Source organism: Bradysia coprophila, unplaced genomic scaffold, assembly GCF_014529535.1.
Source record: "Bradysia coprophila strain Holo2 unplaced genomic scaffold, BU_Bcop_v1 contig_24, whole genome shotgun sequence".
Classification (NCBI taxonomy): Eukaryota; Metazoa; Arthropoda; class Insecta; order Diptera; family Sciaridae; genus Bradysia; species Bradysia coprophila.
This window is the reverse complement of record NW_023503501.1, coordinates 5,571,388-5,588,137: the sequence shown is the minus strand read 5'-3', so window position 1 is coordinate 5,588,137 and position 16,750 is coordinate 5,571,388. Positions and strand designations below refer to the sequence as shown.

Here is a 16,750-nt window from a genome sequence, read left to right as displayed (position 1 = left end):
GAATCTGGTAGGGCTGTACTGACTTTGAGCTATTTTTGTTAACAATAATTTCAGTTTTAAGTACATGAATCGTTTTGCATAGCAGTCGATTGTATCATTTTTATACAAAGTTCAAAATTCAGTTTTGATTTGATTACATGAAATCATTTTTCGTTTCAATTATTTTTGGCATCAACAATTATTTTTATTTTCCGTTTTTAATTAAGTTTTTTTTTGGCTCATTGTAAAGGATAGAATTTATTTTTATATTTTTTTTGTGTGTAAAATAAAACAACGAATTTTATGGCTAAATTAAAACATTTTTTCACATAAAAAAAAGAACATTTAATTACCCTTATATACGTCCGTTGCTTAACAGGTAACATACCGGCAGGTATGATAAAATTAAATTAAATTAAATCATAAAAGTTCATAACACATTTCTCAGCGGCCCAACGCCAACTTTTTCTTCTTCTCTTTCACATTACAAAAAACCCTTTTCTCTTTTACTACTACCTACGCCTAAGTACAAATTCATTCTTCCGTTCACAAAACGTACGTAATATTAAAAAAAAAGTCTTTACAAAAATTTACCTTAATAACATTTCATCTCTTTTTACTCTTGTTGGTTTGCCGTCAATTTCCCGCTTACAAAAAGAATAGACCCGAAAAAAAAATATTTCTACGAAAACGTTAATTCATATCTCGCATACATATCCAGCGTAGCGGTTTCGGGTGTTTGTTTTTTTTCGCTCTTAAACTCAGATAAATTAAACTGATGAATTTTTGCCAATTATTTCTCCACTCCTTGAATGCACCACTCGGCCGTCATATTCCACGATTGAGTTTTTCATGGAACCGCATGGTGTGTTTAGCGGTTCTTTTTCTTCTCTGTGAAAAATGATTATAAAACTTTAATGATTAAAATGTGGTAATGATGGTCATGATGAATTGTTTGTGCGGGGTGGGAATGTTTTGAAGTCAAGTGGTTCGGGTGCAGAAGAGTGTAAATACCGGATAGTATTTATTTACGCAGGGAAGTGAATGTTGAAAGGAAATTGTTTTCTTCAATCTATAAAGATCCTTGCAAGTACATAGTTAAAGGTTGTATTATGTGGACTGTGTCTGACGTTTTGAAAACATTCTTTGATCTCTTATGAGAAAAGTATTCCACCCACTTCTACGAAAAGTAAGACTCTAATATTTTTCTCATCCAGTCGTAATATAACATTACCGCATAGCACTGCATCATGCATTAACATAGAATATCCGGAGGCCGATGCAATAGCCAATGTATTCCTTTCGTCCAACAGTAGTCATGTTTTCTAATGCTAGCAGCAGTGCTATATAATTAACCTATCACAGACGGCAAGCATATTTAGTTTTACTATCTGATCTATTACTTCATTTGATCAAAGATTTTCAGAGATTGATTTCAGAAATCTTTTACTTCATTTGTTTTGAACATGATTTTTGCTATATAAGGCCTCATCAGTCAAAGCTTGCCGTTTATTATTGCTGTCGTTGTCGATAACAGATGACAGCCGTCTGTAACAGGTTAAGGAGAAGATATTCGGTAAATTTCATGCACCATTCAGCATCAGAACGTGCTACAACTATTGTGAGATATTTTTTATGGAAATTGGTAACTGAGCTTTCAAATTGTGTCGTCAGTATGATGTGTGGTAGGCTTGGATCGTACTATTGCAATAATATACGTTCACGCAATATTGCCGAATTGCATAATAGTAATTTATGCAACTCCGCAACATAATGTGAGAAATTTGCAAATAAGTCTCGGAACCACGGGCTGGACACTCTGTGAATAGCAGCATTTAAAAAATGAAGAATATCGTGGATAGTGTCAGGTCCATGCTCGGAACAGGTCAAATTTACCTGAAACAGACCTAAAATTAACTGAAACCTGTTTAGAACTCAACATGATTCTAAAAATTTTGACTTGACCTGAATTGACCTGAAACTGAATGTGCTAGTCAGGTCAAGTAAATCAGGTCAGGTTTCACTTCAGGTTGACCGGTGCGAATTTTCCTGACCTGACCTGAATTTTCAGCCTAATAAAGTTCTTTGCAGTCGATGGTAATTTATGACATCAAATTCAAAGTACTTTATTAGACTCCTCTAGATGTGTAATACATAGAAGGTTCATGGAAAGATTTGTGGACAGAATGCTCTAGAGCTAACTATGATGCTGAGTTGCGTAAAGTTTTGATTAGTTTTAATAAGTGGATGTTGAACAGACACGAAAACAAAAACAAAAGATGAATATGTTAAAAATGGATGGTAACCAAAGTACGGATTTGCTACCACTACTGGTTTCGAATTTCCTGGAATCAGATAATTAAATTCGCTAAAACGCTCGAAGATAACTGGGGAGACTTCAAATTCAGGATTAGTTTTAGATCGCAATTTATTAAGAGGTTCCGAGCCTACGCTGAAATTGTAGCCTACATTTCTGCGTTTCGAAATTTTTGATCGCTGATATCTTTTTACGAGTGCCCTTTTTGAAAAATGTACGACCACATTTTCGAGTAAAAATATGTCAGCTTTGAATAAAAAATAAAATTGTCTGTGAAAGTTCCATGTGCTTTGAGAAAAGTGTACCTTTGATGCAAATTTGGGGCATCGGTACAGTTTTCTCAAAGCACATGGAACTTTCACAGACAAATTTATTTTTTATTCAAAGCTGACATATTTTTACTCGGATATGTGGTCGTACATTTTTCAAAAAGGGCTCTCGTAAAAAGATATCAGCGATCAAAAATTTCGAAACGCAGAAATGTAGGCTACAATTTCAGCGTAGGCTCGGAACCTCTTAATGCATTAGGCAACAATGAGACGGAAAATAAACATGGAAAATAATATGAAATTCTAAGAAAACCGCATAATCTAACTTTAGATGAATAAAATAGAGAAATATGAATTTTCGATTGTACAACAGGAACTTTCCAATTTTCTACATCACTTCAACATCTATCCGAGTTGAGTTCGTATTATGAAAAAAGCTTTAAGGGTTCATTAGAAGCAATTTCATAAATTTTGCAAAAAAAACACGAAAAACTCGACCTACTTCCATGGTCAATATCCTTCAAGTTGAAAGTAACGAGCGATTCGGAGAATAAAAGGCTTTAAATATGTTATTTTCAAGCAAATTTTGATTTAAAAATATTTCTTCATGGAAAACAAAATACTGCCAAATGGGCAGTGCTGATGAAAACTTAAAAGAAAAACATGCTTCAGTCCATAACGACTGCAAAATGATAATTCCATGCATAAGACATAAAAAATCTTTATCACGAAGCAAAATCTGCTACACACACACACACACACAGACCATGCAACATCAATGGAATTATTAATTTGCTTACAATGGTGTGGTTAGTGGTGATCCGCCGAGTTTGACCGGTGGCGGCAATGGGAGAGGAGAGGGTGGAGGCTCTTTCACAAGTTGACCGCTGCAATAAGGTAGCGGGAAACGCCAACCATAAAGACTGCATCGTGAGATTGTTTATAGCAAAGAAAATGTTTTTTTGTTTCGTTTTGTTTGGTTTTTCGGGTTTGTTTTTGTGTGTATTTCGAGTTTAGATATTTGCATCACATGGAGCGAACACAAGAGATTCCTGAATACGTGTGAATTCGTGTGCCGGGAGAATTATTTTAACATAAGTGAGGCACACATATGTGCGTCGAAATAAGGTTAAAGGTATAACGAATTCACACACATACTGAGATTGAGTGGTTCTCCATGTGATGTACAAAATGTACACGCGTCATGATACGAAAACACAAAAAAAAAAATCAAAGAAAGTGATAAGTCTGCCTCCTTATCAATTCAAAAGGAAAAAATATAGTTTTCGTGCCTTGGAATGTCTGCTAGTACTATTAACTATTAACATCGTATAATCCTCCCCTAAAAACCATGGTTTCGCATTGGCATAACATTCGGCTCGTGATTTCGTGTGTTTTCGTATCATGGCGCTTGTAATAGTACATTTCGTACCTCGGACTAAAAGTCTTTTTTAGCGTGTGAAAAGTTTCCAGACAGAGCCGAAAGCGAGGTCTGGAATCGAATGCGCTAAAAAAGACTTTTAGTCCGTGGTACGAATAGTATTTTTCATATTGGACCGAGAAAAAGTTCGACGAAGTCGCACTTTTCGGGTCCTAGGTATGAAAAATATTTTTTTTTTAAACGCCAGTGACATGTGAAATGTAAAATTATTGATGACCGGTATTGGTTATTGAAAGCGTTAATGATTTTATGACGTGTAAATTGGACTGACTTAAATTTGGCTAAAACAAAAAAACGTGAAACTTACCTTCCGATTTTCGACTCATCGTCCAATTCCGATGGTGATCGTTTTGTTCGCCTGCACAATGATGCCATTATTCCTGTATTCATGATCAGACAAAGGAGGAAATCGATCAAAATGATTAACAGCAGCACTCCGGCAATGGCAATTCCAATTATAGCAGCTAAATTTGAAGACAGAGAAGAAAAATCATCACATGAATTTATCAATTTATTCAATTATCCCATCGCACTGTCGACAGGGTTGCGTCTTTAATCTATTTTAAACGACAACGTGACAGAAATGAACGATAATCTCTAGCCAGAGCTAGGGCTAGAGTTTAAAAAAAGTTGAAAAAAATTATTGAAACGAGCCCTGCTTCAGACAATCTGAAGCCCTTGGTCCCCTAGCAAAGTATCAAATTATTACCTGAAGAAAGTTCTGGCGTGTCCACTCGAATTACCAGATCGGAACCTACACCAAAAATAAAAAGAATTTTTAATGAAATTGCAAAAATAATCTGCAAAATTTCTTAACATCTAACAAATTTACAGTCTAAGTCTAAGAAGAAGACAGAAGGTTAATTTAAACACGTATCGTTTTCCCTCCGGTTCCCAGACCAATTTGTCCCGAAATGAAATGAATGAAATGTTAGATTATAACACAGTCCAATTAAATTCAGTTTTTGTAAGTGGAGTAGATGAAACAGCCAATTAGAAATGATTCACAATCCACCTAATATTGCATTCCAAAGCATGTCTATTGAATAATAGCTGGTGACCTAATGTTTTGTAATTAACTGTACAGTCATCTGCTTCCGTAAACGTATATGATCTCAAAACTCTCGCCACTGCTGTCTTTGACGAGTCTCCCGGTATACTGCTTACGCATTGAATTAAAGGGAATTCGACCGTACCGTGGTTCCTTAATTGATAAATTGATTTCGGTATGATCAAATGACAAGAATGTGCAAGCTTGGAGTGTAATATCAAAGTGGTTTTCCCATTGAAACCAGTGTTTAGTCAAGGAAGGTTTTTTTTTTATTTCTTGACAGTAATTGGTAAAGAGATTGCCACGGTGCGGTGGCCGTTTCCATTCGATTTTCTTCGAATTTCCATAATTGAGCTACTCTCGTTTTGTTTGATTGATTTCTTTGGTTAATTGGCTTTTCATTGGCTTTGAGTCATTCCGTCGCATGCGAATCTCTTTTGGTTTGAAAAATTTAGACCTAATCAGTCACTCTACGTTCCGTTATTGGTGTCGTACAAAAATTTAAAACTTAAACAACTATTTATAATACAAAATATTTCTGTTACGAAAATGTGCTTCGAAATACGTGTATGTACAACAGTATAATAATATCAAAACCAGTGTGTAGTGTTATAACGTATAGATCGAAAAAAATGTCCGTTCAAAAAAAAATCCGTTTTAGAATAGACAAATTACAAACAATAAGCAATGTTCAAATTATATCAAAGCAGAGTTGTCAGATGGAAAATTGATTTCATAATTAATGCGAAAGAAATGATTTATGTCGTTAGGGGTATACGGTCAGCACAGACACAAATTTGAGTCAAACGGAGGTTGGCTTCGTATGGACTAATAAGACATGTTCGGATAAGGAACTCCCGGTTTCAGATTTGCCACCGATGTGCCTTTTCTTGGTGGACGATTTGTTGTTTATGTAATTCATCGCACACTGACAAAAGAGTAGACGATTTCACCTGTAGCAGGTAACTTTGTCTCCTGGTAATCTACATAGCTATCACAGCTGTAGCGCCTCATACAACAAATACAGCTGCGGCAGATAATGTATAGATTACCTGGTGACAAAGTTACCTGCAACAGGTGAGATTTTTCGTGAGATCCACTTCTACTAATAGGTCTTAGTTGTCAATACGAAGACAGTCCTGTTTTCCTTTTTTATTTTTGAATTTCAGTTTATTTATGTACAGTACTGTACAGTTAAAGTCAACCAAATTTGTATCGAAATTTATAGCTATTTTACCAACCGGTCCTCTTACAGAAACACATAAACGTGTTTATATGGTCTCCTCACTACCCTTATAAAATCTATAAACACATTAAGCATTGTGATTATACGAGTGTACCAACTGGTAAAACAGGTGAGGCAAATTCTGATATTCAATTGATTGACTTTAACTGTACAGTGATAAACTCTCTAAATGACGGTCTTTTTCTAAATTTCTTATTTCTCTTACTTCCATCATTTCTCTATGTATTCCTTATGGAGAAATGAGAGAAGTTGGAGAAATAAGAGATTTAGAAAAAGACGGTCATTTAGAGAGTTTATCACTGTACATTTTTTGATTAAATATGAAATGATTGGTTATGAAATCAATTTGTAATCCTTTATCGATATGGTTGAAATTATAAAAAAACAAACAATTCACATAACAGAAAGCTAAACTAAAGCTACAATTAAAAGTTAAATGAAATGCAGCTACAAATGTCAAAATTACCTTTGGTTCTTTACGATTTTATTTTGAGTTTATTAATCTCTCTCATTTTTTTTTCTCAGAAAAAGTAAAATGGAAAACACACTTTAGCACTGGTAATAAGGTAAAAAAAATGAAAAAAACAAACAGCAAAAACGACTTCACACGAAAACTAAAAGCTTGAGAATAAAATAAAAAGTCAAAAAAATTTTTGTTTTTACATTTTTTTCTCAATTTTTTATTTTTATTTATTTTTCAATTATTTATGTCATTCAAATATTTCACATGTTTTTTCGCTTCTTTTAATTTAAATTTCCACTTCTTTTTTTCCACGCATTTTTCCAACTCGTCGAATTTTATTTTTGATTTTTTTACAATTTGTTTTGTGTATACAATAACTATAAATAATTTCCATTTATTCAACGACAAAAGTAATATCGAAATGATTATATATGATAATAAAAAACACTTTGCGTAATATAATTATATTTTTCTCGTATTTAAAAATGGTGATGCAAATAGTGAATTTAAAAGTAAAGGCAGTAAATGGTTTTTTTCATTTTCATTTTAAAAAAACGTTCTTTTCTTCTAGGAATGTGTTATATACTAACTCGTATCATCTTTTTAAAACATTTTTCACTCTTTAAATTTGATTCTCTAACACCAGCCTCTTCATTTTCCTATTTTGTTTTTTTTTTCGAAAGAACTTTACTAACTAAATGTTTAGTTACGATAAGAGAAAATAAAGAAGACACATTTTCAATGATTACAATTCAATTGACGTTATTCATTCCACCCACATGCAATATCCATGTCATACACACAATCAGACAAATCTATTATTGGGAAAACATCTCACCGTATTTTTCCATATTTTCCTAAGAAAATTGGCTTTCCCAATACGGATGCATTTACACAGATGTAGATATCTTAACATTGTCATTGCATGTGGAATGAGTAAGAGAATTGGATTGTAATTGTGACTTATTACGTTTCTCCGCCTGTATTTGTATATAAAAAAGAAGAAATTCAAAAGTACTAACCATTTGATTTTTCATTATTTATTGTCACCTTATTAATTACGTATACCTAGTGCACTATTATCTCTAGTTGTCTCTCATTTTCTACGATTTCTTTTCAATTTATTTAAAAGCAAAATTAAGTTCTTGTTCGGGAAATTCAAATATTATAAATGGTGTAGCATGTCGCACCGTCGGTACAGAGAATGAATCACAAGATCCAACAATTTCCATTCATATAATTTTATTCATTCCACATGCGTACAACAATACGATACGTATTCTAACATCGATATCACATGTGGAATGAGAATGAGTAGAATGGTTTGGATTGAATATTCTTTTGGGTCTGATAATTCTATGGATGTATCTTAATAAAATGCATTAATCAATCACAAATAAGTTTTTCCAACCAGAATTTACAGATGCTTCAGCTTAATTGAGTACTGAGCAAGTGAGCAGTTATTCATATTCATATGTGAGCAATGATCATACGTATTGTAGGTATTAAATCAGCATAAACTTGCTGATGAAATAAATATCTACCAGCAGTTTGCAACTGCAGGATAAATGCTTTTCTGAATAGTGTAGAAATCTGAACATACTACTGTCAGTCACTCACCAAGCATTGTTAAGTAAAATACAATTTACATTTCTATGGGAAAATGGGAAATGGTTTCCTGTGTTATGATTGACCTTGTCTTGGCATCCGTAGTTGCATACACTATTTCAAGTTATGGGGACAGGTAGAGAAAAACAAACCCACTAACAAAAGTTTAAAGTTAAATCTTCAGCTCCCTTGGCTTTCCATTGCCAAATAACAGTATTTATGATGTTCCTTACTGTAACAGTTACTTTCCTTAAACTAATCGTCCATTAATTTCTTCCCTTTTATCAATTTAATACAAAATTCGGTTGGAAACGTTTCACCATCATTGCATTGCTTAACTTTTGAATGTTGTTCAGCATTTATGTGGCGCTTAATTCCGATACCATGGAATTTATATCAGCAATTGTGGTTTGAAAGTTGTAGCCACCAGTAAATATTTGTGGCATCGAAACCGATTGGAAATTTTGTAATCGAAACATTTTTGAGCACATTGATTGTTAAAATTAATTATTATATTTTCAGTGAAAATGTTTTAGATTCAATTTCTTGATATGCAGTACAACGTCTAAAACGTCTATATTGATACACATTCTTTTTACCTAAAACGGATTTTTCTTCATAATTTACATGCGAAATTTTTTTAATTGATTTTATTCTTAATCTTTTACACCTTTTTTACGGATTTAATATCTTGGATTATTTAACAACACATTTAATTGCGAGGTGGATCTCACATTCATTTTCTTTTATTACTAACTTTTGTAGACATAAAAAACTTCAAATTCTTTCTATCTATAGGATCATTTCGTCTCATTGTCTAGGCTAATTAGTCGGTTTTTTATCGGCAATTATTTACATTTGAAGAAAAACGTGAAAGAATTCGACATGGGTATGTGCGGTTCAAGGAAAGAAATGTTGAGCTTGCAAAAAAAAAACTCTTTTGCCTTGAATGGTTGTTAGCCATTTAGACGATCCAGACAGTTATTACTTCCATTTAGAAAATTGTTAGATTACTTTTTTCGATATTAGAAAGTCATTTGGCAACAGTTGACTGTCAATAAGTTATAAAAGTTATTTGGAGACGAATCCGTTGACGATGATGATTTATTTTCTCATCAAAGATTATTAACGACAGTTTGAAGCGTACCGTATAACGACTTTGTGCACAAAGACAACGAAAAATATTTTACCAAGAAATGAATATTTTCGAATGACCCGGATGACCTGTCCGGATAAGAACATACACATGTAACATACATCGCGAATCATTTAATGTACATCAACAAAAATATTTTAGGAACTGTGAACTGTAACATATAGGTTCAGTGAAGGCTAAGGTTCACTCAATCATGCCACTAAATTTTTACTTCTAAGATCACAAATTTCGGAGATAGTTTCAATAGTTTTCTGGGGAATTCGCTTTGCAAAATTGAATAGTTGAATGTACTAGAGACAATGAGTAGAAAACCGGGTAGTTAAAGTCAGACTGAATTGTTGTTAATTACCCTCATAGGTGAGCTCATGTTCTCATATTTGTGATAAAAGTATTGAAGTACTAGATTTTTGTGACAAACACTTGAATTATTGTAATGTTATACGCTTGTCGTTTTTAAAAGATTGAGATAATTTGTAACAAGTCATCGGTTCAAAGGACTGAGCTTTTATCGTTTCACCAAAGGCTAATCTGTAATATTATTGCCATAGTTTCAAATGCTTCCAACGCTCTCAACATGTTTCATTAAGTTATCGAAATATACAAGCTACACAATGTCATTGATTCTTTTGGACTGCTTAAATCCGACGAATCTCCAGACTCTCTGGAGGTCACATCAGCCGTGAATGGGATGATTAGCTTCTTAAGCGAGACCATGTTCAACGTCTAACGTTTTCCACCAGAAAAATAAATAATTGCAACACATAAAGTATAATCATCAGTAGGAAAGGGGGTGACGGGATATGAATTCGTTCGTTCGGTTTGATATTCTTTGTGTTATACATTTAAAGTGAATTTATATTCTCTATCATCGTTTTCAAATATTTTCTCTTCATTTTAACAACAAATTTTACATTTTAATTTTATTATTTACACGATTTATCGGCTCTATACAAATATACTCCCCACCGCTTGTATATTTTCGGTTGTATAGCTTTCACATAAATGTATGAAAACTTATTTTAATAAATAAATAAATCTCTCTGTTTATCCAAACGTGTTTGTATAAAAAGCTCCATCCACCATCTACGATACGATATCAACGTTTAATTTACACTGAATCACGTTTCATTAATTGAATAAAATTGGTGTATTATGATGATTGGATCGGGTGTGTATCGTTATCATAGTGGAATGACTTCGAGTTGATGGGAAAACTTATACGTTTCAGTGTAAATATTACCAAAATAAAAGGAAAAATTTTTGTATCAAGTTTTCGATTTCGTTAACACGGATGAGATATGTATGGTATGAATGAATATGAATTATGTTTCGTTTTGTATGTTGTTTGTATATTTATAAATAGATATACGAAAATATTGGTGAAATGAATTGTAAAAACGGAAACGAAAAGGAAATTCGATTGCAACAAAACAAATTTTTTGGTATTTTTCACTCGTCTAAATTTTTTCGTTTTTATAAAATTGGACACAGTGCATTCCAAGCGTTAATGGAGTAAATGGTTGTCGTTGCCAAATATGATGCCACGATCAGTGAAGACCAATGACAACATAAACTTGTTGCACTGTTATATAAAATGTTACCTAGAAAAAAATGGTGTGAAGAGAAGGGAAAATCTTTTTTTAGACACAATTCTCGTAGTTTAATCAACATTTCTAACAAAAATAAAATACTTTACAGCCACAGGGTGTTTCAGATAAAAACAATTCAGTGCAGGTGTTGACAAGGTCGCACTGGGTACCAAAAGGCGCATATGGAGTTGAGAGGAGAGTGACACATCATACTTGACGATAGTTTACGGATTTTCTTACAATAATTCACCTATCGTGATGATTATCGTCGTCGTGATGACGTGGTGAATTTCTGTATTGTAAAGATCATCAGATCTGAAATATAAACCAAAGAAATTTCGTTGCATGCGTCCTAGAGTCTAGATCCCAGACCGTACACCACAAACGAATAAGACGTTGTATGTACGGATAACTCAACCATTGATCTCATCATCACTATATGGGTAATTCCTCATAATTTGTGAATTTTTGAAATATTTTCACCAAATGAAAACCGATTTCAGTATTTTTTTTCCTTGAAAGCTGTTACCAGACGCGTCGTTTAAGCCACATATTAGGTCGGTGGCCGAAAATCTCGGGGAGCTGCCACCATAAAAATTTATGCCCGTTTTTAGCAAATTTTTGAAAATATTGTTTATTTCACGAAACCTGAACCGATTTCACTAAACTTTCTTTTTTGATGAAATCTATTGACAAGATGCGTAGTTGAGGTCATTAGCATAACGTCTCGGGAAGATATGACCAAAAAGTGTTTGTTTGTATTCGACCTTCCAAGATATTCTCAATAAATCTCAAATGATTTCTGTCAACTTGTTTCCCTATAGAAACGAATGCTATAATTCCACATTTCCACCAAATGACACGAAATTAAATGTTTAGAAGATTTTTGGTTCATTCTGGTTCGAAGTAAGGTGAAATCACCTCGACGCAAACGTTGCCAAAGTTACATTTTTTCATATAAAAACTGAAGATCGGTGTCATTCGAAAGCTACAGCATATGACTTCACGAGAAAAATAACTTTGTGAAATCAGCTTCCCTTCCCAGTGGTGATAAGTGTCATCCTCGAATTTTGACTCGTTGAGGTTATCTCGAAAAATTTTGTAACCATTTTTTTAGACGGTTTTGAGGCAAAGCAACATTTTCTGTGGGGCAACAATCACCAATTTCGAAAACAAATATTTCTGGCTTTTAATGACCAACCTCATATTGAGCTTAAACTGCGCGCCTTGACCATAGCGTTCAGGGAAAAAAACGTTTACCGAAATCAGTTTACATTTGGTGAAAATATTTCAAAAAGTCACAAACGTGTAGCGCAACTAATCGCGACTTCTTCGATCACACAAGTCACACTTCGCAGGCTAAAAATTCCAATTCTTGTTGGCATGAAAGCACTGGGTCTCCTGAGTATTAGAAAATTTATAGACTGATTTGTTACCGCAAAACATAGCCAACACACTTTATGCCTCAGAAATGACGAAATTTGTAACGCAACTAACCCTGGAGCTACCCATATACGTTTTAGTCGTAAGATGATTTACGTTTGAGACGTAGGATGATTTACGTTTGAGACACGTAGCGTGGTATACATGTAAGACATCATTTTGTTTGGAGTTGATGTAAAAAGTTAATCAACTTCTTGCCAATAACACTGCAACATTTATTGACTAGGACATCAAAATTCAATTGTTTAATTTTATCACACGACCTTCGGTATTTAATTTTACACTTCTTTTTGAGCTTTAGGTTTTGACGAGACCATTATAATTTCAAAAGTCTTCGACAAGACAAATGGTTGCGTTGCAGCTTGTATTCTCGTAATGTGGTCTCTGTCCGAACTTTGACTCAAACCTTCAATTTCATGGAGCCTAAAAAATATAAAAACTGCTACAGACATATACCAAAATGTATCATGTTGCAAAAGCTGGCCAAAAGAAATACATACAGTTTGTGAACTGTAACACTCATTGGTTATGTTCATTTGGAAAATCATGGTAGAGCAATTTGTTTGCCATTTTAGTGCATTTTCTCAATCAAAACAACTTAATTAAAAGTTAAAATGACGTGAAATTAGATGATTCATGTGAAAAACATTTAGCAATTTTCAATAATTTGTAATTTTTGATTGGCAGTACAAGTGGTCAGTTGTACAGACTGAATTTATTTTGGTGGTCAGAATTACCAGCGAAAACATTGTCGTAATAATTACCGTTTTCTGCTTGAAAACTGATAATTAAAGTAATTACTTCCATTAGTTTTGGTAGATTACAAATTTTGTTATTGAAACCAATTTAAAAGTACATTTCCAGCGAAAATTTGAAAGATTTTCGCCAAAGTTGAAACATTTCTAAAACGGTCAGACAACCCATAACGCCAGCTCAAAATTTCCTTATTTTTTTCTGATTTTCGATGCGATAAGATATAGAATTACACATTTTTTTGTAAGTTTTAAAAATAGACATTTTTTGTGAGCCTGATGTTATATGTGCTAAAAATTAGAAAATATTTGCCAGAATGTTGCTACTACGTCTAAACCGTACATCCTTTTTCAACTACGTTTAAAAGGAAATGCCAAACAAAAGAACTCTCCAAAGTAGACTGTTCGTCAATATCCCGTTAGCTCAGCGCGAAAATCATTACCTCACGATCTAGAGGTCCCCAGTTCAATTCACGCCCGTGACAGCTGTGCCTGAATTTCCAGAATTTCTAACAATTTTTGATGAACAAAAGACGGATCGATTTAACGATTTGAAAGAGTGTCAATTCTGACAACAACAAAAAAAGTTTTTCGTTCGTAATTATCTGAAACACACCTGTGGGAAAATGCAAACAAAGTTTTTTTTTGTTAATACACATTTAACAAAAGGGTTAAACGCCGATGATAATGAATATTGTATGAGTATAAGTAAGAGTACAGTATTAAGACACATATAATGACGAACGTAAACCTAAATTCTAAAATTAAATGAAAGATATTGAAAAGAAATGTTCCTATTGTATAATGTAATGGTATATTATAGCAAATTAGATCCAATTTGTTACACGAGACTTAATTATTTGATGAAAATAATTAGTTTAGGTGACGCAATTTCGTTTCGTTTTTGTTTTTAATTTTGGTTAATAATTTTGATTCTGTTAATTAGCACTAGAAAAATAAACTTAAAGTACCAAGAAGAAGTAAAAAAAAATGAGCTACGGGTGTTGCATTTAAAATAAAGTAAAAAGATTTCAAAAAACTGGGATTTTTATAATTTTTTAAAATCTTAAAATACTACACGACGACTGTTAAAAAAGACATTCACAAATGAATTTCATAAAAATAAATGTAAAAAAAATTTAATAATTTCAAGCTTACAGAAACTAACGTAATTCGATGAAATCACAACTTAAAATTAATTTCTAAAACAAAAATCATTTTTGCCTCTCAAAACTTATGCAGTCGATAAATTGTCGCGACGACAAAAAGGCGGAAAATTCAACTTAATACAAATTGAGATTCTCCTTAATTTAGTAAAAAAAAATTATTTTAACCTTTCACAGACGGCAAGCGTATCACAATTTAGCCCAAAAGTAGTCGTGCGCATTTAGTCCCTCATATGGCTAACGGAAAGCGATACGAAAATCACTTGTTCTACCACTTTTATTTTTGAGCCCTAGCCTTTGAGCCTTTACGAGGATAGTGTGACACTACTAGTGTCTAGTGTATATCTCAACCGTCACACAGCGTAAAAAGTCCAAATTGGTGCCGAATGAAAATTATTTTTTTTTTAAACAGGCCTGTCGTGCGTTAGGCAGGACAGGCTTTCCAATAAATTTTTTTATTTTTTAAATTTCATTCTTCATTTTGACCCCAATTTGGATTTTCTCCGATGCGTGCCGACTGATATTACAATAACTCATGGCTCAAAAGCAACAAGACATCGAAAACGTGTTTCGATCAAATTTCTCTTTGTTATAGTTTCGTTAAGTGGCAAAGAACAACGAAAATATTGGTCGAAACACGTTTTCAATGCCTCGTTTGTTTTGGGCACAAGCCTTTCCTCGTTGGATCTGCACTACGAGCTGCACTAGTGCTGAAAATCAAGTGTCAGTAGTGTCAAGTGTTTTCATCAATGTATTTTGAACAGAACGGACTGAACGGGAACGTTATTCACGAAAATTCAAGAATTGTCGAGAATTTCCATAATTTAATTTCTTGAAATTCCTCAAATTCTTGAACGTTCTCGAAAATTCCCCCAGATTCAAAAAAAAATCTTAAAAATAGGCTCTGCCGTCGGTGCAAGGTTACACTAAAAAGACAACTGCATAGCAATACGAAAATTCAGACTTTCCACAATGTTTTCTTTTCTTTCTCTCTTTCGAATGCCCAATCAAAAAACAATCAAAAAAAAACTTTAAATTCAATGACTTAGCGAACAAAAAGCGCACGAACACAACAGCTAAACATGAACAAGAACACTACGTCACGGGTTGTAGCTGTTGTTTGTCGTAGGGCTGTAGCAGCATTGCCAGAATAGCCGGCATACAACAGCGAACCCAATGCATTTCGTGACTCACCTCTGGCCGTTCGCATCAGCAGTGGTGATGGTTGTGAGAATCCGATTGCATTGTGTGCCTGAAGAATGAAAAAAAAAAAAAAATTAAGCAAAAACGGCATGGAATTTGGATGCGAAATGGTAACGCGAATCGAATCGATCTCTTCAACAAAATTCGTTTGATACTTACGCGAACTTCAATTCGATAGTATGTGTCGCCGCTTAGACCGTTCATTTTGAAGTCATTTGTAACGGTCACAGGCACGTCCTGCGTTACACATAGCTGAGCGATTTCGTTCCAGGCGCCGTCCATTTTTAGACCCTGCGGATACAAATTAACAAAGTTAATGTGATGCAACGAGATGGGTATCCAAAGGTGAGACTCTACTTACCGGACAATATCTAACTTGATAATAATTGATCGGTTCGCCATTGTCGGCAGATATTTGCCATGACAAATCAAAGTGGTCTGAATAGGGCGATACAATGATTTGTTCTTCGTCGTTCGAATCGGTATTCTTGTCGGTTGCATGTAAAATTTTCGGTGGTTCTGGCACAGACCGAACTGGTGTAGATTGTTGCTTGTACGCACCCCATTGCCCTAAGCCAACAAGATTTCTAGCGGCAAAGCGGAATGAGTACGCTGTTGCCGGCCTTAGTCCTTCAATTGTGTACACACTATCGACTGTCTTTTCGTTAGCTGCAGTCCATGTCTTATTGTAGGCATATGTCCAATCCTGTTGGTTTTGATCTTTGAACTGAACTGAATACGTTAGAATCGGTAGTCCAAGCTCCGTTGCTGGTCCAATAATGTCGAATGTCATTGTCGTAGCCGTCACGATACGTGGTGTTGCTGATTGCACAAGATCTGGAAGTCTGGCTTCCCGAAGTATCATTTCGTGTGTAGCTACACCCAAGCGATTTGATGCGATACACTTGTATGCTGTATAGTAACGACGATCTCTGGGTGTTACCAACAAGTCGCTTCTCGGGCCATGACCTTCAATTTGCAAATTTGGATCGCCAAGATCTTTGATGGCCCGATCGTTCAAACGCCATTCGATTGTAGCGTTCGGGAATCCTGAAAGGGAGATAACA

The 16,750-nt window shown here is 34.1% G+C and overlaps 1 protein-coding gene across 9 annotated transcripts in view; it reads right to left on the bottom strand.

Annotated features, from left to right (window-relative positions):
* Positions 1–299: 299 nt before the first annotated feature.
* LOC119078058 (fasciclin-2) overlaps positions 300–16,750 on the bottom strand; it is an 86,391-nt gene continuing 69,940 nt past the window's right edge. For 2 of the 9 annotated variants that reach the window (XM_037185487.1, XM_037185485.1), the window contains 7 exons: positions 16,045–16,733; positions 15,843–15,974; positions 15,675–15,732; positions 4,716–4,760; positions 4,314–4,470; positions 3,366–3,488; positions 300–870 (listed from right to left, as the gene is read on the bottom strand). In XM_037185487.1, coding sequence (XP_037041382.1) covers positions 750–870; positions 3,366–3,488; positions 4,314–4,470; positions 4,716–4,760; positions 15,675–15,732; positions 15,843–15,974; positions 16,045–16,733 — 1,325 coding nt within the window. In that variant the 3' untranslated portion in view covers positions 300–749. Of the gene's footprint in view, positions 871–3,365; positions 3,489–4,313; positions 4,471–4,715; positions 4,761–7,373; positions 11,132–11,355; positions 12,986–15,674; positions 15,733–15,842; positions 15,975–16,044; positions 16,734–16,750 lie in introns of those variants that run through there. The other 7 variants (XM_037185488.1, XM_037185486.1, XM_037185490.1 and 4 more) reach the window with 4 other exon arrangements.